A 23951-nucleotide genomic window follows, 5' to 3' on the forward strand; every position below is an offset into this window, starting at 1 on the left:
GATAGAGGAGAAAAAGAAGTTCTTACCTAGCTAACAGCAGACCCTGCTGCAGTGTCAACCTCCTATCTCACATTATTCTCTATTTTAAGTTTTTTAATACATATATAGGTAAATTTATGTATCAAAAATGAATGATTTGGTACATTGAAAATACAAACCAATGAATCTCCATATTGTAAAGGTCACTCCCATGCCCAGAGAATTTAAATGAGTAGGTACAACTCTGAAAGCAAACAGTAATGGTATTACTTATACATACACATATATAATATATATAGTGATATTACAGATCATCAGCTAGTTAACAGAAGTTCAATTTGAAATATAGACATAGTAAATCTTTCCATTTTCCTATTTCTTTATTCTTTTCTAGCTCTTCATTCTTCGAAAAAGAAGGAACTTCATGAACTAGATGCCCCTAAGCCTCCTTTTTTGAAATGATACCTGCTTCTCAATTCATCTTTCCTCATGCTACCAGGCCAAGGATTGTTTAGAATCCATTTCAACACTCCACATTTTTTCTAGTTTGCTGAGTGTTTTGGATTCTGTACTCCAAAAACTATATCAGCAATGTTACCTTGAAAGAAAAAGAAGGTTGAAGTCAAGTCTCCGTCTTCACGCTTCCTCCCCATAGTTACTCAGGGTGACTGAGTGTCACAGAAAGGTGTCCTCCTTACAGGTGTTTCTTTCTCACTCTTAGTCCCTTGTGTGCAAGGTGGCTACATACCACACCGTGCAATGGTGTTCCTTACATCCAACCTACATGTGGTTGCAACTTTATTCAGCTTTACTTACATAATCCTAGTTTCTGAGTGTTTTCTCTTTCCTATGTTACCTTATTATCATCACTACTCAAAATTTAAATAGATGACATCTAACTTTGCATCATTTTAAATAGATGGAATCCACCTGCAAGGATTCAAACAACTCTAATCCATTTAGCAAGTCACACATGGAGAGAAGGCACTAAAGAAGGGGCTTGTTGGGAAGAAGAAAAGATCATATTAAATGGTAAAAACAACCATAGTCCATTATATGTATTTTAGTATGAGAATGTTGAAAATAAGCAGGAAGATATATGTATTTCTTACTGATTAACTATTTTTGAAGAAGAAAAATCATGTATAGGTATATTATTCAGTCAGCATTTTGTCAAGAAATTTTACTGCTGTGGGACAGTGGTTTATATCCTATCAATTATATTTTAAATAAATGTTGATTGGCCAGTAGCCAGACAGGAAGTATAGGTGGGGAACCAGACAGGAAGTAGTGGCAGGTCAATGAGAACAGGAGAATTCTGGGAAGAGGAAAGCTCTCTCTGCAGTCCTGTCCAAAACACAAAAGAAGGAAGATATGACTGCCTCGCCAAGTAAGCTATGGAGCATGTTGCTAAAATAGATAAGGATAATGGGTTGATATAATTATAAGAGTTAATAAGAAGCCTGAGCTAATGAGCCAATCAGCTTATAGTTAATGTAGACCTCTGTGTGATTTCTTTGGGACTTAACAACTGCAGGAACCAGACAGGACAGAAAACCTCAGACAACAGAATGGTGTGCCATTGTTGGCCGACCAAATTTACTTGAAAGCCTGAAAGAGCTTGGGAAGTTATTCTAGATAAAAAAAAAGAAGAAGAAGAAGAGTTAAACATGGCTTCTTAATAGCAGCATTTTCTCAGGTGGGCTCTGTCTGCTAGAGGTAAATATGTCTCAGTTAAGAGAGGCTTCCTAACTCAGCTTTAGCTGCAAAATATTGCAGCCCCGTTAAAAGAGGCCTTGTCCATCAAACACTTAAAAGGCGTTTATGAATTGCCAAAAGCATGCTTCTTGGTGGTGGCAGGGACCTTGAAATGCCATAGAGTTGTGGCAATAAGCACAGCTCCATCTGGTACCTCTGCTTTGAGGCTAAACTTTCAGAAAGCTATGGAATGGACTGGACCCAATTGTCAAAGCCTCTTTGGATTGTTTGAATGCTGAGAAAGGAGCAACAGGTTTGATCAAGGAAGACCCATTGAGAAATGCCCAATTGTAGCAGATGACCCAGATGTATGAGTTCTATATCCAGAACAGCATTAAGACTGCTGACTGAGATGATCAAGCCTCACAAAATACTCCAGTCAGGACTTGATCATAATTCTAAATTTTTTTTAGATCCCCATAAGATTATCAGCACCCATAATCAACAGGAAATAGCCTTGAAAACTATGCCCACATTCCCAAAATTTGATTATATATGTTTGTCTTTGTTTAGAATGTTGGTTACTAGTTTTTATGGATAATGGTCAGGAGAAAAGCTAAACAAAGGAGATTTGATTCAGAGTTGTTGTTTAAAGAAAAGGGGGGGAGTGATATGGGACAATGACCTGTACCCTGTAACTTGTATTTTAAATAAATGCTGATTGGCCCGTAGCCAGGCAGGAAGTAGAGGCAGGGCAATGAGAACAGGAGAATTCTGGGAAGAGAAACAGTCAATCTGCCATTGTCACTCAGACACAGAGCAAGCAAGATATGAATGCCTTGCTGAAAATGGTACTAAGCCATGTGACTAACACAGACAAAATTATAGGCGACCATAAATTATAAGAGTTAATAAGAAGCTTGAGCTAAAAGGCTAATCAGTTTATAATTAACATAGGCCTCTGTGTTTTTATTTGGGACTGCAGGACTAGGCTGAACAGAAACATCAATCAGCATTTCTATCTCTATTTAGAAAAAGACAGGCCTACAATGAGAGTCAACAAAGTCTGGCACATCAAGTTAAGGCAGGACTAATCCTCCCCTGTATAAAGGCTGGGCAAGGCAACCCTAAATGGGGCATAGATTCCCAAAAGCCAGTTCAAGTTCCAGGGATTGGTCCTGATCTCACTACAATGAACCTCACAAACAGACCAAGCAACACAAAGTCACATACATGCAGAGAGTATGTGACTAGAATGCCTATGTCAGTCCATGAGGCCTCTTTAACTGTCATTCCAGAGTCCATGAACATCCATTAGCTAATGTCAGTTGTCTCTGTGGGTTCCCCAGTGAAGACATTAGCTTCCCCTGACTCCTACAATCCCTCTTTCTTCAGTTCAACAGAAATCCCAGAATTCAGGCCAATGCTTGGCTATGAATCTCTCTGATGACGATTAGGGCAGATACCAATCTGCAGGAGATGGCCTGATGTGGAATAATTTTTCTGTACACTGAAATATGTATTACTCTTATTTGTTTAATAAAGAACCCAACTGTCCAGGAGCTGAACAGGAGAGAAAAAGGTGAGAGAGCCATACTGAGAATGATGGATAGAAGTAGGGCAGAGTCAGGGCTACAAGGTAGACACTGAGGGAACAGGAAATAAATGTTTCATGCTAATAAAGGTAACTCCACATGACAGAGTGTAAGTAAGGAATATGGGCTAATTTAAAATATAGGAGTGAGTTAGTAACAAGCCTAAGCTATTAACCAAGCATTTATACTTAATGTTAAGGTTCAGAGTAGTTATTTGGTACTGAGCAGTCGGGACAGGAAATTCACTCTGTAGTTGCTAATTCAGGAATCCTCTGCACTTTTGCCAGAAGTCTTAGCTGGCTTTGTTCTTGTGGATTCTTGGGAGTTTCCCTGGCAACAGGGATCAACTTAACCCTGAAATGCCCTATCATTAAGACATCTTTTTCATTATTCTCCCCTCTGTCCCACCACTAACCTGCCCCCACCTGAAACTTTATATACTGATCCCCCTGATGCCCCATCCCATGACACCACTGTCCCCAAATTTCCCAGGATATCTCCTCTATTTCTCAGTCCCAAGGAAACCCATGCATGTTTTTTATCTAGCTTCTTTGTGGATATGCATTATGTAGCATGGTTATCCTTTACAGAGATTATTCACTTATGAGTGAGAATATACCATGTTTGTCTTTATGGATCTGAATTATTTCACTCAGGATGATTTTTCCTAGTTCCATCTGTTTGCCTTTAGATTTTATGATGTCATTATTTTTAACAGCTGAATAATACCCCATTGTGTAAATAAATATATAACATTTTCATTGGCTGCAGGGCATCTAGGTTGTTTCTAGATTCTAGATATTACAAATAATGCTGCTATGAGCACAGTTGAGCAGTGTCCTTGTGTTATGATTGAATGCGCTTTGGACATATCAACAAGATTGGTGTATAATGGTCTTAAGGTATATTGATGATCGTTTTCTGAGAAACCAACACACTGATTTAAAAAGTGACTGTACAACTTTGCAATCCTACCAGCAGTGGAAGAATGTTCCAGTGCTCCATATCTTCTCTAAAGAGGCTGTCAAAAGTTGTTTGGACCTTAGCCATTCTGACAGGTGTAAGATGGTATCTCAGTGTCGTTTTCATTTGCATATCCTTGATGGCAAAGAATGCTGAACAATTCTTAAGTTTATCTCAGACATTGGGGATTGTTCTGATAAGTATTCTTCTTTTAAATCTATACTCCATTTTTAAATAGATTATTTAATATTTTGATGTCTAGTTTTTCATATATTTCAAAGAACAGCATTCCATCAGCCATGAAGTTGATGAAAATCTTTTGCCATTCTGTAGGCTGCCGTTTGTTCTTTTGACAGTGTCTGTCACATTACATAAGCTTTTAAGTTTCAGGAGGTCCCATTTATTCATTTTCAATCTCAGTGTCTGTGTTACTGTTTTTCCACTCTGGCAGTTGTCCCCCACGAAGACAATGTGTTCAACAAAACTTTCCACTTTTTTTCTTTCAGCTTCAGTGTAACTGCATTTATGTTCTGGACTTTGATCTACTTGGACTTGTGTTTTGTACTGGTAGATAGATAAAGATCTATTTGCAGTCTTATATATGCAACCATCCATTTGTGTAAGCACTATTTGTTGAAGACACCTTCTTTTTCTATTATATAATTTTGGCTTCTTTGTCAAAAATAAGGTGTTCATTGCTGTGCAGAGTTACTTCTGGGTCTTTGATTGATTCCATTTGATCAGCCTATCTACTTTTATGCTAATATCATGTGGTTTTATTACTATAATCTATACTATAGTCAAAGTCAGGGATGGTGATCCCTCAGGAAGTTCCTTTATTTAGTGTGTGAGAATAGTCTGTATTCTGTCAATCACATTTTAAATAAACGCCGATTGGCCAGGAAGGAAGTATAGGCAGGTTAACAAGACAGGAAGTAGAGGCAGGGCAATGAGAAGAGGAGAATTCTAGGAATTCTCTCAGTTCTTCCAAGATCACCGAAGAAGCAGGATATGACCTGCCCCACTGAAAAAGGTACTGAGCCATGTGGCTAACATATACGAGAATAATGGGCTAATATAAGTTATAAGAGCTAATACAAAGCCTGAGCTAATTGACCAATCAGTTTATAACTAATGGAGACCTCTGTGTTATTTTCTTTGGGGGCTTACTGGCTGTGGGAACTGGGCAGGACAGAAACCCCAACAAGCAGACCCTCATGTTACATTTCTTGTACAGAATTGTATTGCTTTGGCTATCCTGGGATTTTTGTTTTTCCATATGAATTATTTTTCTTTAAGGGTATTGTTCTTTAATGGTTTGTAAAGAATTGTGTTGAAATTTGGTGAGGATTGCATTGAATTTGTAGATTACTTTTGGTAAGATAGCCATTTTTTACAATGTTAATCCTACCAGTTCATAAGTATGGAATATCTTTTCATCTCCTGATATCTTCTCTATTTCTTTTTTCAGAGTCTTAAAGTTTATGTCATACAAATCTTTCACTTGTTTGGTTAGAGCTATCAGAAGATACTTTATATTATTTGTGGCTACAGTGAAGTGTATTGTTTTCCTTATTTCTTTCTCAGAACATTTATCATTTGTATATAGGAAGGGTACTGATTTTTTTAGTTAATCTTTTATGTAGCCATATCACTGTAGGTTTTTTTTTTTTCAGGTGTAGAATTCCACTTGTAGAATTTTTGGGATCATTTAGGTATAATATCATATCATCTGAAAATACCAAAAGTTTGAGTTTTTTCATTTCAATTTGTATCTGCTTGATCTCCTTTTGTCTTCTTATTACTCTGTCTTAAAATTTGAGTACTATAATGAACAAGCATGGAGAGAGTATTTAACCTTAACTTCTTGCTGATTTCAGTGGAATTGCCATGAGTTTCTCTCTATTTAATGTTGGCTATAGACTTGTTATAGCCTACCTTTCTTCTGCTTAGTTATGTAACTTATAATCATACTATTTCCAGGACTTGTATAATGAACCATATTGGATTTTGTCAAAGACCTGTTATGCTTCAAACAATATGATAACATATTTTTTTCTTTGTTTGTTTTTCTAATGGATTACCTTGACAGATCTTCGTATGTTGAACCATACCTGCGTCTCTGGGATGAAGCCTACTTGATTATGGTTGATGTGGTTTTTTATGTGTTCTTGAATTCAGTTCACCAGTATTTTATTGAGTATTTTTGCATCAAGGTTTATGAGGGAGATTGGTCTATAATTACCTTATTTGTTACATATTTGTGTGATTTCATATCAGGATAACTGTAACCTTATAAAAAGAATTTGTTAATGTTTCTTCTGTTTCTGTTGTATGGAACAATTTGAGGAATATTGCTATTAACTATTCTTTGAAAGTCTGGTAAGATTCTACATCAAATCCTTCTGACCCTGGGCATTTTTTGTCTTGTAAACTTTTAATGACTAATTTTACTTTCTTAGGGGATATAGGTCTATATAAATTGTCTGTTTTTTTTAATTAATTTTGGTATGTTGTTTCTATCATAAAAATTGTCAATTTATATTAGATTTTCAAAATTTGTAGAATGCAGAACTTTGAAGTACAACCTAAGGAAATTTTAAACAGACAAATTTTAAAGTCTGTTACATCCCCCTTTTTGCTTTAATTTTGTTAATTTGAATATTCTATGTCTACCTTTTAGTCAGGTTAAGTATTTATTTATCTTGTTGATTTTCTCAAAGAATCAAGTCTTTGTTTCCTTGATTCTTTATGTTGTTCTCTTTGTTTCTATTTTATTGATGTCAGTCATGGATTTGATTTTTTTTCTGCCATCTATTTCTCCTGGGTCAGTTTGCTTCTTTTTGTTCTACAGCTTTCAGGTGTGCTGTTAACTTCCTAGTGTAAGATTTCTCAAAATTGTTAATGTAAGCACTTAATGCTATGAACTTTCCTCCTAGCTCTGTTTTCAAAGTATTCCATATGCTTGGATATTAATTTTCATTGAATTCTCTGAAGTTTTAAATTTCTTTACTTCTTCCTTGAATGTCTGTCTTTATGTGCTATTTGAATTTTTTTCTTTGCAGATTGTAATTCTCTTTCTTTACTTTGTATGCTCAGTATTTTGATTATTATGGAGTAAGGGGCCTTTTTGGCCCACTTAATTTGGTTTTCTCTAAACTTCTTGTCCTTTATAGACATGCCATGCTGTAGGTTGGGAAATTTTTCTTCTACAATTCTGTTAAATATATTTTCTGTGCATTTGAGCTAAAGTTCTACTTCTATCCCCATTATTCTTAGGTTTGGTCTTTTCATGGTGTCCCAGATTTCATGGGTGCTTGTGCTAGGAATTTTTTTGGATTTAACATTTTCTTTCACCAATCGATCAATTTATGCTATTGTACCTTCAACATCTGAGATTCTCTGTTCCATCTCTTGCATTTTGTTGGTGATTCTTGCTTTCATCTATAGTTCCTTACTCAGATTTTCCATGTTCAGAATTCCCTCATTTTTTTTTATTGTTTCTATTGTAAATTTCAAGTCTTGAGCCATTTCCTTCACATCTTTTTTTTTTTTATCTTGGCTTTCCTTGCTTTCTTTTTTTTGTTTTTTTTTTCTTTTTTTCCATTTATTTATTTATTAAAGATTTCTGTCTCTTCCCCGCCATCGCCTCCCATTTCCCTCCCCCTCCCTCGTCAGCCCAAAGAGTAATCAGGGTTCCCTGCCCTGTGGGAAGTCCAAGGACCACCCACCTCCATCCAGGTCTAGTAAGGTGAGCATCAAAACTGCCTAGGTTCCCACAAAGCCAGTACGTTCCTTGCTTTCTGTAAGGAATATATTGATTTCTTCCAATTTTTGGTTTATCTTTTACTCCATTTCTTTGACAGAATTTTTTATTTCCTCTTTAAGGGCCTCTATTATCTTCATAAAGTTATTTATCTTTGTTTTCTTGTGCTTCAGCTGCACTCTAATGCTCAGGTCTTGCTGTTGTAGGATCACTGGTTTCTGGTGATACCATATTGCTTTTTCTGTTGTTAATTGTATTCTCACACTGGCCTTTATATATTTGTGGTTGGAATGATTATAGGTATGGGTGTTGATTCTTTTGTTATCCTTGTTGGGTGGGGTTTTTGTTCCTTTATTATCTCTTTTATTTTTTGGCTTTTGGTGAGAATGTCCAAGGATTCTAATGATTCACAGATCTTCAGGTCCAGTAGGGTTGTCTCAATTGAGGTTTGTGGCCATTTATTGTCTAAATCCAGCATAGCCTCTGTTCTTCTGATTGGTGTGTGCTGTACCTGTACATATGGAGTCTGTTCTTCCAACTGGTGTAAGTTGTGTTTGTATTGACGGAGTTTGCTGGAGTTTTTAGGTGAGGGTTAGCTTTAGGGAGGTGGATGAGGTAGGTGGGTTTGGATGGTAGAGTGGGACTTTGGGAAACAGAATACCAGAATACAGTGGATGGTGCCCATAGTGGTATAGAATACAGCCAGGTCTCTCACCTCCATCTTGACTGCTGGGGAGTGCCAGATTTCAGAATTTTAAATATAAATCTGTATCCATATTGAAGAGCAGAACAAGGTGAAACAGGCATAGTACATAAATCTTTATGCTTTAATATCTGCTCTCATTTCTCTACAGTTCTTCTCCTGTTATTTTCTCCCCTCTCCCACTCTTCTTCTATTATAAGGTGATCACTTTAATTACTTTCTTGTTTCTAATATTGACTTATGTAAATTCACATATTTAAAACTACATGTCTCTGAATTACTCCACTCTTCACAGATTGCAAACTATGGCCATTGATGTATACTTTAGCAACATATTCCTACCTAATTTTTTCTTTTTTCATTTCTTTACTTCTTGTTTCCTCTTCATAAAGGAACGTCTCTATAAAGTCCTGGCTGACCTGAAAATCACTAAATAAAACAGGCCGGCTTTGAACTCTCAAAGATCCACCTGTCTCTGCCTCACAAGTGTTCAGTTTATAGACATCAAGTACCGTGCTCTGAAATTTTATATTATAGATAGCAATTGTACAAAATAATGGCTTGTGAGTATATGATGCAATCAGTTTTTGTTCTACCCTCTTATCCTTACCCCAACTTCTTCTCTCTGGTTCCTTCATGGGCCCTAGGAATTTTTATATAAGTTCATGACCTAAAAAAATAAATTCCATACATGAGATGGTATAAGCAATGTGTGCCATTCCAAATCTACCTTATTCACTTAACCTCATTATCTTCTGTTCTGTTAACTTTCCAGCAAATTATATAATCTAATTTTTATTGACAAAAATTCTCCATTATGCATATCCTATTGTTATTTTGCAATAGTGTAAACACTGCTCAGGGAACACTGTATGCAGGTACTGTCATTTTTTGTGTTTTGATTACTCAAATATATATCCTGCAGTATTACAAATGAATAATATGGTAATTCTATTTTTATTCTTCTTGAGGAACTTTGATACTGATTTCCATGGTTCTATTCAAAACAATATTTCCATCAACTGAAGGGGATGTCTTTCTCTCATCTTCTCCAGACATTATTTTTGTTTTACTTAAACATAGCCATTCCACTGGAGTAATAAAAAATTTGAATGGATTCTGATTTACATTTGCCTTATGATTAAAATTCTTGACCCTTTCTGTTTTTATTGGATATCTCTACTTTGTGTTTATTGGATGTTTGTATTTCTTTTTTAAAGTATCTGTACATCATATTTCTCCATTTGTCCACTGAATTTCTTAGGCTTCATTTTTTATGAGTTCTTCAAATATTCTGAGTATCAAACTACTGCCAGACATATAGGTAGAAATAATTTTCTCCCACTCTGTTGACTACATTCTTCTTCTCTTAGTCTTTTTCTTTCATGTACAGATGTCTTTTGTGGTTTTTAATATGATGAAATCCCACTTGTCAATTATTCCTTCTGGCTCCTGGACTGCTGAATCCTTTTACAGAAAAACATTGCCTATTTTTATATCCTGGGTTGCCTCTAAAAAATGTTTCAGTTATTTTCTATCTTACAGTGTTATTATTGGTTTGACATTTCATATAAAGATCTTTGATTCATTTCACATTTCTTTTTGTTTTTGTTTTTTTTTTTTTTCAACAATATTCATTCTTCTGCCTGGGGACTCCCACTTTTTCAGCACCATTTTTTGAAGAGGCTGTATTCAACAGAAACATTTGTTTCTGCAACATAAATTTCAGATACCCCTGTTGAAATCTGTTGCTATACAGGTTTGTTTTGGGTCCAGTATTCTCTTCCCTTGCTATACATATTTGCTTTTGTACTATGGCCATAGTGTTTGTACGACTATGGCTTAGCTGCATAGTTTACAGTTGCATATAGTTTGAGCATTTGCTTTTTTGTTTATTAGTATTTTGACTATTCAGAATCTTTTACACTTACATGTGAATTTTAGGATATTTCCTTGTATTTTGAACAATGCCATTAGAACACATTGGTATATTTTTTAAGAATTTGTAGGTTGTATTTGGTAGTATGGTCATGTAGCCAATAATGATTCTGCTGATGTTAATTCTAGAGCATAGCCCCAGCCCCTGGCATCCATCCCAGCCCCTTATCCTGGGAGTTGCATTAGTCTGGACTCCAAATCCCAGCATGCTAGGTGCTGACGCCTCCCTGGGTGAGAGTCAGGACCACTCCCACAGGGTATTTGATTGGGGAGGGGAGTTCCCAGGGGAGAAACACATGGTTCTGAGTTTGCATGTGCTCCCCACTTTCCTGTCTCCCTGCCTAGTGCTAGGCCACCCAAGAGTGCCATATTTAACAAAATGAGGAACATTTTAATTTGGTTTGATTTGACCTAATTGGATTTCTTTGAGACAGCAGAGCTGTCCCACTTAGGATTTTTTTTTTAAACACTGATCTATAAACGTAAAATATCTTCAAGTGTCTTCTTCAGTTTCTTTTGTTTTCTGTAATCTTCATCATAAAGGCATTTCACTTCCTTGTTTAAGTTTATTCCTTGATATCTCATTAATTTTGAACTTTTAATGAGATAGATTCCTTGATGTTTTTCACATTCATTAATAGTCTTTCCAAACTTTTTCTGTATTGACTTTGTGTATTACTCCTTTGTCATTCAGATAGAATACTGAGGGTCACCTGTTTATTATTTTATCACTATAGTTTGCTTTATCTAATGGATGGCCATGGTTTTATACATTATTTTATTTTTATACAATGCTTATGGATTGACATATACAAAATTTTTGTATCATATGAATGGAACTGACTTGAAATGTTCTATTTTTGTTTTATTTTTTAATAATGCCAAAACCTTGTAGCATAGCAATAATCCATCTAAATCCTTTAATATGTTTTTAGATAATTTTACAGGTAGTAAATAACTAGAAATTTATCCATTTCTTCTGAATATCCCACATGTTATGAGTATTTATTGACTCCTAGTGATCCCCTCCATTTTGGTGAATATTTTGTAATATTTCCTTTTCATATATTACTTAAATATTTTACTATTCTCAAATACTGTTAATTTGAATCATATGTCATCAATATTGTCTCTACAGTTTTTCTTCATTTGTTTTTACACACCAACCAAAGCTTTCCCTCCATCACCTCTTCCCACTTCTCTCATGCTACCTTACCTTCCCCCCTAAGCCACTCCCCCCCCCTTCACTAATTTTCTTCAGAAAATGGTAGGCCTCTCATGGATATCAGTCAACCACAGTATATCAAGTTGCAGTAAGATAGGCATCTCATATTAAAGTTAAATAAGTTAATCTGGTTGCACAACTATGTGCATAGCATCTTTATTCATAATAATCTATGAGTTCTTAAAACCAACTCTGTTTTGATCTTCTGCATTAACTTTTTGCCTCTCTTTAATTAATTTCAGCTCAAAACTTTTTGCTACATTTCTCTCTGTCCTTCCTTTTTTCTCTTTTCTTTGCTATTTCTCTCTTTCACTCTTTTTCGCTTTCTGTTCTTTGATTTCATTTGTGTTTAGGCTGTCTTCAATCTCCCTTCAAAACTGACCTTGAACTCCTGATTGATCTGTCTTTATCCACTTTACCTATGCTGGGACTAGAGGTGTATAACAACACTCCTAGTTTCTGTGGTGCTGCAAATACTAAGTAAGTACTCAAACAATACTACATCCTCACCCTCTATTTCTCTGTACTTGTTTCTTTTTCCTAGAACTTTAAGATACATAATTAATTTATTTAATAAATGAATTTATTAATTCATCAATTTATTCTTTATGACTGATATTCTAATGTATGTGATCTTATTGGAAAACGTCCTTCCTGGAACTGGCTATTGCTTTATCTAAATCTGAGAAGTTAATTGGGATCTGAATGATTCCATATTTCTTCATATTCCATCAAAGTTATAACTCTAGTCCAGTATTTAGGAAGTTAAGTACTTTCTAAATATGCTATATCATATTTTCTATAAACATTATCATTACACTCTCATTTTCTTTTCTCTGTTTTTTTCTTTTAACTCCATTTTCCTTACTCTCTTCAAACTATCCTAAAAAATGTCTATCTGATTGTAAATCCCAGCAAGGGAGTGGCAGTAGCCGAGGATTACATGTTTGAGGGTAGCTTGAGTTATATAGGGAGACCTTGTTCAGAAAAGCAAAAACAAAATGATTGAGTTACAACAAAATAAAAAAAACAGTATCATGTATGTCGTCAGTTATGCTTGTCTACTGTAGAGAATTACATTCTTCATATAATGTGTTTCAACCCAATAACCCTATTTTCCCTCCTCCCTAGCTCCTTCTTCTTCTCCAGCATGCTTTCTCTTCCATCAGAACCATATATTTGCTAGGATATTCTATACATTTCTGTCTTTACCTTCATTCCACAGATAATTGAGATCATGCCAGAAATAAGCCATTTTTTTTTTGTCATTATGTTTGTCAGTTCTTAAAAAAAAAAGTTAGGATGTAAATAAAGTTGTTAAATTCTTTTTTAAAAAAATGATTAGAATATGCCCTTTTATTCTGTTCCTAGAATAAAAATCAATGTTAGGTAGACTTAAACTATTCTGGAAGAACACATGAATGACAAATGGATCTTCAATTTAGAACAATAAGTTGAAATCATAAAAGTTACTGTGTTCTTCTGTGAATGACTCTAATGTTCCCTCATAACCAGGTTTCAAATGAAGAACTACATTAAATACCCATACCAGCCAATCAAATTTACAGTAACATTTATGTTACAGTTGAAAACGTTCCTGTTTATGGATTTTTCATGTGTGTTTTACAAAATAAATGTAACCTAAGTTTTCTGTTAAGTTTATTTTGTTACTGGTGAACAGATATCCATATTTTCTTCAAAATTTGAAAGTAATATGTGACAGTCCAAAACTGTACACTTATTTTAATGTGAGACCAAATGTAACAATGATGTGTTATGTAAATAATGAACAAGTAAAAAGAAAAAAAATATGATTCTAAATTAATTTTAACAATATGAATATTATCCTATAAAACACAAAAAATTGTTGACTATAATAATCTGAACTATTTCTAAATATATTCTTATATATTAAATAAATAATAATTATGAAAATTTCATACTTACTGAAGAATACACATGGTGATAGGTATACTAGGCAAATTAGAAAAAATAATTGAAGAAAAGTAAAAAGCAAAAAACAAAGGTAGTGTGTGACAATTGGTATTACATTTTCCAGAAGAGGCATCAATAAAGTGACCCTCAGAATCCGAAGTTGTCAATCCTTCTTTAATGCAAGAGCAATTGTAAAAAGTCTGTGAATTTGGAACATAAATACAGTATTTCAGAAACAGAGAGGAGACAATAGCTTTGGTATTATAAAAATAAAATTAAATCAATATTGAAAGAGATACTGCACAGAGTTTTGATTGTTTTATGCTAGTATTTTTAATTTAGTGATATTAAAATATGATGTCTTTTCCCCTTCATTTCGCCCTTCCAATGCCTTCTCTGTGCCCCCTTTCAAATTCATAGCCTCTTTCTTAATGTAAGATGCTCAATCTGTATAGTATTATTTGTAGATATGCTTTTAGAGTTGACGTTTAAGTTTTGGAAAACCAGTTGGTGGGTTTTTCCCTGCTGAAGAATATTCTCCTTTTCTCAGCATTCCATATATAGGGTTTCATTATGTAGCCCTGACTGGCCTGGAACTCAAAGAGATCTTTTTGCCTCTTCTTCCACAGTATGGAGATTAAAGGCATTGGCAATCACATACAGATTAGATTGTCTAGTTTTAATGAATATACTCGTGTTAGACCTGCCATACATTATTTAGAAATGTAATATTAGTTATAATATCTTTAATATTTTACATGGAAATGAATTAATTTATTCATAGGTGTTTGTGGGTATATAATTCTTATAAAAGAAGAGAGTGATACAAATTTAAGAAATAATAATCATGTTAAGTTAAATTTATCATTGTGTAGGATTATAGATTAAGCACAAATAAAGGTATGTAAATATAAGTTAAATTTAGCAATACAAAGAATCAATGAAATAAATAGCTGGTTCTTTGAGAAAATCAAGATAGACAAACCCTTATCTAAACTAACTAAATAAAGAAGAAACAATATCCAAACTAATATAATAGGAAATGAAAGAGGAGACATAACAACAGAGACCAAGGAAGCTCTGACCATCATAAAGGCATAGTTTCAAAATCTGTACTCCACAAAATTGGAAATTCTAAAAGCAATGGATGCATTTTATTACAGACACCACTTAATCAAAGTTGAATCAAAATAAAATAAAAACATTTAAATTTCTATATCTTCTGGTGAAATAGAAGAATCCATTAAAAGTCTAATGAACAAAAATAAATAATAAATAAATAAACAGAGCCAGCCAGACACACACACACTTATTCGTCTCTCCTTCCCAAATGCAATAATACAAATGTTCCATATTAGTGATTCTCCACAGACTCAAAACTAATACGGCAAGCTGCAATGGATTAACACTTTGAAAGCATGAGAAAAAAATAAGCGTTTCTTTAAATTGTTTCTGTCTGTAGTTGTCACAGTACAGAAAGTTTAAATCTCTTCCTTAAGTGGTTGGATGAAAAGTACATTCAACCTAACATCCTATGCCCAATGAAAACTTTTCAGAAATGATGGAGAAATTCTTTAGACAGAAAAAAAAATCAGTACCACAAAAAACATGAAAATAAAAGAAAATGTGCAAATATTGACTGTAAAAAAGAAACAGTTGGTAATATCGTGTGCCATTTAAAGCATATGAACAAGTAGGAGTACCAGCTTGTACCACCTACCTTGGGCATATACCCAAAAGTATCTACATCCTACTACAAAGACACTGGTCAAACATATTCATTGCTGATCTATTTATAGTCAGAATTAGAAAACTGCCTAGATGTCCATTAACAGATAAATGGTTAAGGAAAACACGGTATTGTGACATAATGGAATATTACTCAGCTGTAAAACAGTCATAAAATTTGCAACTAAATGGATGGATTGATAAAAAAAAAGTCACCCTGAGTGAGTTTATCCCAGGCTCAGAAGACAAATATTTTATGTTATGTTATGCATGTTTATTAACTGTTAATGCAGTGACAAGCAAGCTACAGTCTGTAGAATCACAGGAGTTACATGTAGAGACAGCTGCAAGGAGAAGGGATGGATCTCCCTGAGAATGGGGAACAGAATAGATAGATGTGGATGTACATGTGTGGGAGGATCAAATTGGGAGGGGGAGACAAGGGAGAATTATGGGGAAGGACTACTAATACTTAGAGCACTGAAAAAGTCATATGGAAACATAATATAATAGAAACTTCCTATACTATAAACATGTATGAAAGAAATCTTGATGTAATCACAAAATAACAAGGGAGACAAAGCCCAAGCTATATATCTTTCACTACCCAATGAAACCTGTAGTTCAGGGAATTGATTACACATGAATTTTTTTTTGTCAAAGAGAATGCATGTTCTTTGCATTTCCAATCAGTTAGGCTATTTCAAAGGCAATATTTTACTCTCCAATAAATTATTGAGAAAGACCTCTTACTAAAGACAATGCTTACATAACTGAACTAGTGTGGAGAATTGAGCTCGTGCCTACCTAGAGTCTTCACCTCACAGACTAGAACTAGCATTCATGGTACTATATGCTACTCTGCAAGCTACCAAGGGAGAAAGGTAAGCACCAATCCAGCACAATGGTGACTAGTCTGCAAGCTATGCTGATGCAATAGTGGCACACAGTTTATGGGAGTAACCAACCACTGTCTAACTGGATTTAATGACAGTTCTATAAGCAGAACCTATTTTCCCATACTTCTTAGTGGCCAATAATGTATGACCACATAGACCACAGACCTAAGGGGAAAACTTAATATTACTATTCAGCTAAAGGAGCATAGGCACTAAAACACTTCTAAAGACAATCCGCTATACAAATCAGTGTCTCACATGGCCGTTATCACAGGACTTTCTTCCAGCAGTAGATGGGAACAGATATAGAGATCCGTGTCTATGCAGAGAGTGAGAGTCCTTTGAATATTCACTCCTAAACAGGATGTCTACATGAGGTCCTTCCTCTAAGATCTTAGAGAACTCTTCAGAAGAGTAGGCAGAAAGATTTTTAAATCCAGAGGGGATGAAGTACACCAAGAAATACGGTCTTCTAGACACAGCAGAACAGGTGCACAAATGAACTCACAAAGACAGTAACAGCATGCACAGGGCTGGGCCAGACATGGTCATGAGCTCTGAAAGGGGAGGTAGATAACTCAGAAGTTATCTCCAATTTACAACCACTTGTAAAGGAGAAAAAAATTAGTCTTTTCCAAACAAGTCTCCCTGAGCTTCAAACTACTCTCAATGGCAGACTTCATGCTCATCAATAGCTGCCTGACACAAGCCAAACAAAATGGTAGATTTTGAGGGATTTTGTTTTGTTTTACTGTTATTATTGTTTTTGTCACATAATACTTTGTCTGGAGAATTTAATTACTTATTTATCTATTTAAATTTTTACTTACAGATCTCTTGCTTATAGAGTATGGATTTCAATTTCATTTTTATGGGATTTCAGTGTTTGTGAATGCATGTCTTTTAGCATCTCTGTGTGTTTCTTGTGCTTTTATTTGGGCACTTTTCCCCTCCATTTGTCTTGCACTATTCTGGCATGTTTGTTTTTATTGTATCTTCTCATTTTTACTATAATTAGGTGCCTGCTTGTTTTCTAATGACAGAGAGAATGGAAGGTAGCATATTTACCTAGGTATGGAAGTGGGGAGAATCTACTAAGCATTGAAGGGGGTGAATCACAATCAAAATACATTATATGAAAAATGTATTTTCTATTAAATATTAAAGTATAGGCATGCCCACAAAAATTAAAATACATGAACAAATAGAGCTTGGGAGATGTCTCATTCAGTAGGGTCCTTGTCATTCAGTAAGACAAGCCTAGTTTGCATACCCAACTCCCATGGGAAAACTACATCTGTAACCCTAGTTCTGAGCTGGGAATGGGAGAAGAGTGGACCCTGGAGATAACGTGCCCCCCACCTGACAAAACTAATAAGATTCAGATTCAATGAGAGACCCTATCTCAAATATTAAGGCAGAAAACAAATGAGGAAGACATTCAGTACCAACTTCTAGGTTACACACACACACACACACACACAAATACTGACCATATACTAAATGAGTAGATATGTATGGAAAACATTTATGAACCTAGAACAATAATAATTTAAATTATGAAAATACCCTAAGATCTCCTTTCTGTTTCTAAAAATATATTTAACATTTGGCCCGCCTAAGAGGAACTAATAATTCATTTTAAAATATCCATTATGGTTTGCAAGCCAAAAAAAAATGCTTGAATTATATCACATTAGCAGCTTAGTTTATTTATTAGCCTCCGTGTATTACCCTATCTATACTATCTGGTTTTATGTGTCAAAGACAGAAGCTAGAATCATCAGAGAGGAAAGATCCTCAGTTGAGGAAATGCCTTTGTTATATTTGTTTGTAAAGCATTTTTCTCTATTAGTGATCAATGAGGAAAGGTCCATCCCATGATGGAAGGGCTGTTGGTCCTGGGTTCTGTAAGAAGATGGGTTTAGCAAGTTTGAGAAGCAAAGCAGTAACTAGCACTCCTCTACTGCCTCTGCATCAGCTCCTACCTCCAGTATCCTGTCCCGTTTGTGTTCCTGTCCTGACTTCATTCAATGACAAACACTAATGAAATCTAAGCCCAATAAATCTTTCTTTCCCTAATTTGATTGTTGGTCATGGTGTTTCATTGTAGCAACAGAAACCCTAACTGAAAAACCTATATAAGACACATTTTTTGGCTTTGTTTTTCTGTCAGATTATAAACTCTCACAGAAAGCCATCACTGTCCTTTGGCACATAAGGGATTCCTTAATACTTATGATGAGATGTAAACTAGCTCTTCCTTTGTTAATGAGAAGGAGGTCTCTGTTGAGCTAGAGAAGTTGCTGACAGTTTTCATCCTTGCTATGTTATAAGGAAAGCTACAAAAGAAAACAAAAAGAAATAGCCAAAGATACAAAATCATAGAGAAAAGTCCAAGTGTTTTTATTACATTAGTAAGTAAAAAAACAAAGAAAAAGAATGAGCATCTTTTAGGAGCATACGATGTGTTCTAAAGGAGACCCACTGTCGCGATTATTCACATGATGAAAATCTTTATTTTTGTTTCAATAATGGGGAAATTTCTCCTTAGTTTTGTCAAAATTATTTTGTTTCAGGTCTTTCCCATGTGACACTAATGAGGATTCTGAACATTGTTCAGTTCTATCCATACCAAATTTGTCTAACCGTTGTCTTGGGCTTTGTCAATTTTGCTTCAGAGTAATATATAATAGAAGAAACAGGTACATGTATGAATTAAGGATTTACAATAACTTAGTCAACTTTTGAAGATGGAAAACTCTGTATGGGAGTCATTATTCTTTTCTATTCCATTTAATTTTTTCCAGATTTTAAAGACTTAAATACTATTTTAACATATCTTTTAAAAAAAAACTTTAAATGCCATATTATGTAGGTGTTAGAAGTGTTGAAGATTATCTGTCTAATTGAAATATATTTGTTTATGCAGAAAACTTACCTAATGTAATTAAAAGTTTGATTATTATAGCCATCTCTTAATCTGTATTGCTTAATTATACATTATATTTTTAAATGAGCTGAATAAATGTAATACCTTAAACAAGAGTAGAAATATACATATAACAAAATTGGCCTTAAATTTGTATCAAAAAATCAAGATCCATACCAATGCAAAGTATTCATTTCTATATCATTTTCCCCTTTATTTGAAAACAAACATTTATGAACTATCATTTTGGGAATTTGGGTATAGTTTTTTCCCATCTACTTCTTGTTATTGTAGGGCAAAGTATTTTTAGAGGTCACAAGGATCTTTTGGAAGGGACTTGTTTCATCAAACCACATTAGCATGGAAGTAATCCACAGGTTCTTATCTTCTGTAGAAGCAAAAGCAGAAACTCTTTTCCAAAGTAATATATCCTTAGACTCAAATTTTGAGTCAAGATACCTTAAAATGTATATGTTGGTTTAGCTTAGTAACCTGTACAATGAAATGTCTATCTGCACTGAGCTCATTTATAGTAAAAAAATTCAAATAAAACATAATAGTATACATAATACAGATTCTCTTTGTATTTTCCATCTTTACATGGCTCCTTTTTCTCTGTTATTTTTAATATTTCCTTTCATCTGTGTCTGTCTATATTCTTTTATATTACTTTTACTTTGTTTTATTCTTTAAAATTATTTTGTTCTATAACTGCCCATAACCTTTTTTAAGCCTATATTCATTTTTTTCAAATATTCTGTGTCCCATTCAGAGGTTTATTTTGCCAGAATTTATCTTGCTGTGTATCCGCAATCATTTTCTGACCAGGAGCATTTTTTTTTTTATGCTCAGTGGGTATGGATAGGACCAAATCCACAGCCCTGCATCCCATCCTGTGGGTCTATGCCAACATTAAGCAAGTTGTAACACACTGTTCAGAGACCCCATTTAAGTGTTGCATAACAGGACCAGCATGGACCAGGAAGCCGGCTCTTAATAAAGCCGCACAATTTTTGCTGCTAACACTGAGTCCGGAAGTTTTCTCTTACAGGAGTCCTTCCTTTGCTCTCCTCTAGCAAACAGAGGGCTATTCGAGAAAATACTGCTACCAAGAAGCCGTGCTTAACTCTGTCCTTACGTGTCTTGAAGTTCTTCCTGCTCCCTCAGGTTTTATGTGGATGTAGTTGGCACACGTTGGCACCATTTGTAGAAAGGAGGCTGCTCATCTGTTTCCCAGCTGACCATACCCAAATCATCACAAAGAAACTATATCAATTAAAACACTGTTTGACCAATAAAGGCAAATATAAAAGCAAAATTTTACAGAGAGGAGTTGAATTTAGTCACTATCTCCAAATTAAACATATTACCAGAGAAGAAAAAACACAATAAATAAAAGTTACCTTTTCATTGTGTAAATATTTACCATTACGGCAGCCTGCATAGCACGCAGAGAAATACTCTATATCATCTCTTCCACAAACAGAAGCATAGAGTGTGCTTGTGCAATCACATTTCTCGTTGCATGGAGCTGTGAAGTTTCCAAGGATACCTGTCCTGTGAAGTTGACATTAAATACAATTATAACATCACCATTTAAATTATTGATGCATATAACAATATATCAATAAGATCTGCAAATATGCACATTTAGATAATTTATTTTTCACAGATTTACTAAGGTATAAAAACATAAAATGCACATTTAAGAGTATACCACTGATAGTCCTAGAGAGATGGCTTAGCTCTTAACAGCACTTCCTGCTGTTTCAGAGGACCAAAATTCCATTCCCATCTTTCACAATGCAGCTCACAGCCACCTGTGACTCTAGTTCCAGAGAATCTGATGCCCTCTTATGATCTCTACAGCTACCAGGCATGTAAGTGGTTCATATCAATACATGCAAATGATATTTTTGTGCTTTATATGAACATATGTTTCCATGGTTCTTGTGTTAAGTATTAAAGGTAGAATATTTAAATTGTGTGAAAGGTTTTATGTAACTATTTGAGAATTATCTTATGTGTGTGTGTGTGTGTGTGTGTTTTGTTGGAATGTATATTTATTCCTTGTGTGAGTACAGCACCTATGGAAGCAAAAATTTGTCATTCAGTTCCTGGGAGATAGGCTTACAGACAGTTATGATACCCAGTGTGAGTCTTGAAAACCAAACCTGGGTCCTCTGGAAAGAGGACAAGTGTTCGTAAACACTGAGCCACTATCTACCTACCCTTACACACCCCTCTTTTTTAAATGTTATGAGAAACTGTCAGTTTCCAAAAATGGTTTATTGTTAGGAGCACAAGGTCCTTCTGTTCACAGATCAGCTGGGAAACCAGAAATGTTAAGTGCACAGGGTTTTCCTTTCAAAGGAGTGGACTTTTAGCCTTTTCTTCCATCAAGGAAACTGGGAATTGGAGGAGAATAACAGCCATGTGATCTGTATTATCCATTGGGTAGGTAATATGATGATCTCAGAGCCAGGACCAGAGGTAATTTAAAGAATCCTTACATTACATGTATAGCCATGGGGTCTCCCAAGCTCCTATAACAAGGAAAAGAGGTGGCTGATAGCTTGTGTGATCTCTGCTCTGTCTGTATGACCATGCCATATCCTTCCTTGAGTCCTTAAGATAACACAGGTAGCCTATCTCTATAAGCCATCTTCTTGGAAGAAATGACATGTACCCTGAGTTGACTTTCAATGTAATCATGTTCCCTGTGCACTGGGGATGCTATTACACTAGGAAAGTTGTTTATTATACTGAGTTTGAATGTGGTGAAATTAAACCTTCTGGCATTAGACTACCCAAAATTTGATCCAGGTTGACAAAGTCAATCTGGGCGGAGTTTTCATTCTCACCTCTCCCTGCTTCATTTCACTACTTGCAGTGACACCTACTGGTGCCAAAATGTGGGGCACATGACCCTCTGAGAAGGTAAAGAAAATTTTCTTTAATAAAGGGAGCCATTTTAGGGTTGGTGAGAGACTTGACTTAGAGGTGTTCTCAGGTGTCCATGGAGATGTCCCCAGCTAGATCCTTGGGCAGCTGAGGAGAGGGAGCCTGATGAGGCCCTATCCTATAGCCATACTGATGAATATCTTGCATAACACCATAGAAACTCCATCTGGCGATGGATGAAGCTAGAGACAGAGATCCACATTGGAACACTAGACTGAGCTCCTAAGGTCCAAATGAGGAGCAGAAGGAGGGAGAACATGAGCAAGGAAGTTAAGACAGCAAGGGGTGTGCCCACCCACTGAGACAGTGGGGCTGATCTAATGGGAGCTCACCAAGGACAGCTGGATGATGAAGCATGTGATCAAACCGGACTCCCTGAACGTGGCTGAGCTCAAAGGAATACAGAAAAAAAACTCCAACAACCTGCAGCATGACCTAGGAAGAGGCTGCCACAGACCTTTGTTCTTGTTTTTTTTTTCATTTTTGTTTTTCCCTCATAGCAAGAATAGATGTTTATCATGAGAGAAATGTATTAAAAAGAGGCTACCTTCTAGTCTAGAGACAACTGCAGCTAAGACATAAAGCAATCAATTTGATGCTGATTAAATTTCCTAAGGTATTGGTCATTCAGTATGTGGAGGACTATCTTCTCTCCTGCTCATCAAATCAGTGCTTAAATGAGTACTTGGCTTTCATATTAGATAAGATAAAAGAACAAAATTAAAATTTTGTGTCTAGGTAAACGGGATATGATTTTTAACTGCCTAGCACTACTAAGAGTTTGACCCCATTCTTGTTGCTTCCTGGAGATTCTCGGTTAAATTCTACAAGAAATTTAACACCTAAAATGCAACAGGAAGGTTAAAACTCAACATTAACCCACCTCATGTATACATTAGCACATGAAGGATAGAGATGCACTGAGAACTTAAAACAACCTAACTTAAGAGAAAAGAAATATTGCAGAAGGTCTGCAAATGTAGAAAGGGTGCATGAATGGAAACATTTGTAACAGTGAAGTGGATGGAGCTTAGTAAACAGATGTTGGAAAGGGTGGCACATGAGTGACTTGGACAAAAAATGGAAAAGAGACAAAATGGCATCAGACTTGCACAAGTTCAATCACTGTTGGCAAAGTCAGTCTGAACCGAGATTTCATTCTGATCTCTTTGCAATTCATCTCCCTACTTTAGAGACCCCTCAGTTTGTGTTTGCATTTCTGCTCGTAGTATTCTGGAGCTTCAACTGTTCTCCACGTTTAGTTTAGATTTTTACATTTGATTCACATTTTTCTAGTGACTAATGATAATTTTTTTCTGCATATTTTCCAGCTGTATGTGTGTGTATATATATATATATATGAAAGTCTGCTTTCATTTTCTCCATTTTATATTTTATTATTAATAATATAAACACTGTTATGTGTATTATATGATTAGAAAAAATTTTTGTTTTGTATACATTATTTTCAAATGTCTTTTATATAATCTGTGTCTTGATTTAAAAAATAAAAGTCCTTTAAAGCCAGGCATGATGGCATATACCTTTAATTCCAGGATTTTGGAGGCAGAGGCAAAGACAGATGAATCTCTAAAATTTTGAGGCCATCCTGGTATATATAGTGAA

At 35.1% G+C, this 23951-nt stretch overlaps 1 protein-coding gene across 1 annotated transcript in view; it reads right to left on the minus strand.

The window, feature by feature from the left end:
* The window catches only part of LOC126508315 (solute carrier organic anion transporter family member 6C1-like), an 85543-nt gene that overhangs the window by 6238 nt on the left and 55354 nt on the right, over positions 1-23951 (minus strand). Inside the window, exons 9-11 of the mRNA XM_050153506.1 lie at positions 20765-20918; positions 13815-14002; positions 159-223 (exon numbers count right to left, since the gene is read on the minus strand). Of these exons, the coding sequence (XP_050009463.1) occupies positions 159-223; positions 13815-14002; positions 20765-20918 (407 nt within the window). The remainder of the gene's footprint in view (positions 1-158; positions 224-13814; positions 14003-20764; positions 20919-23951) is intronic.

The sequence above is a fragment of the Alexandromys fortis genome, unplaced genomic scaffold (genome assembly GCF_014885135.2).
Source record: "Alexandromys fortis isolate MF-2015 unplaced genomic scaffold, M_Fortis_MF-2015_v1.1 scaffold_61, whole genome shotgun sequence".
Classification (NCBI taxonomy): Eukaryota; Metazoa; Chordata; class Mammalia; order Rodentia; family Cricetidae; genus Alexandromys; species Alexandromys fortis.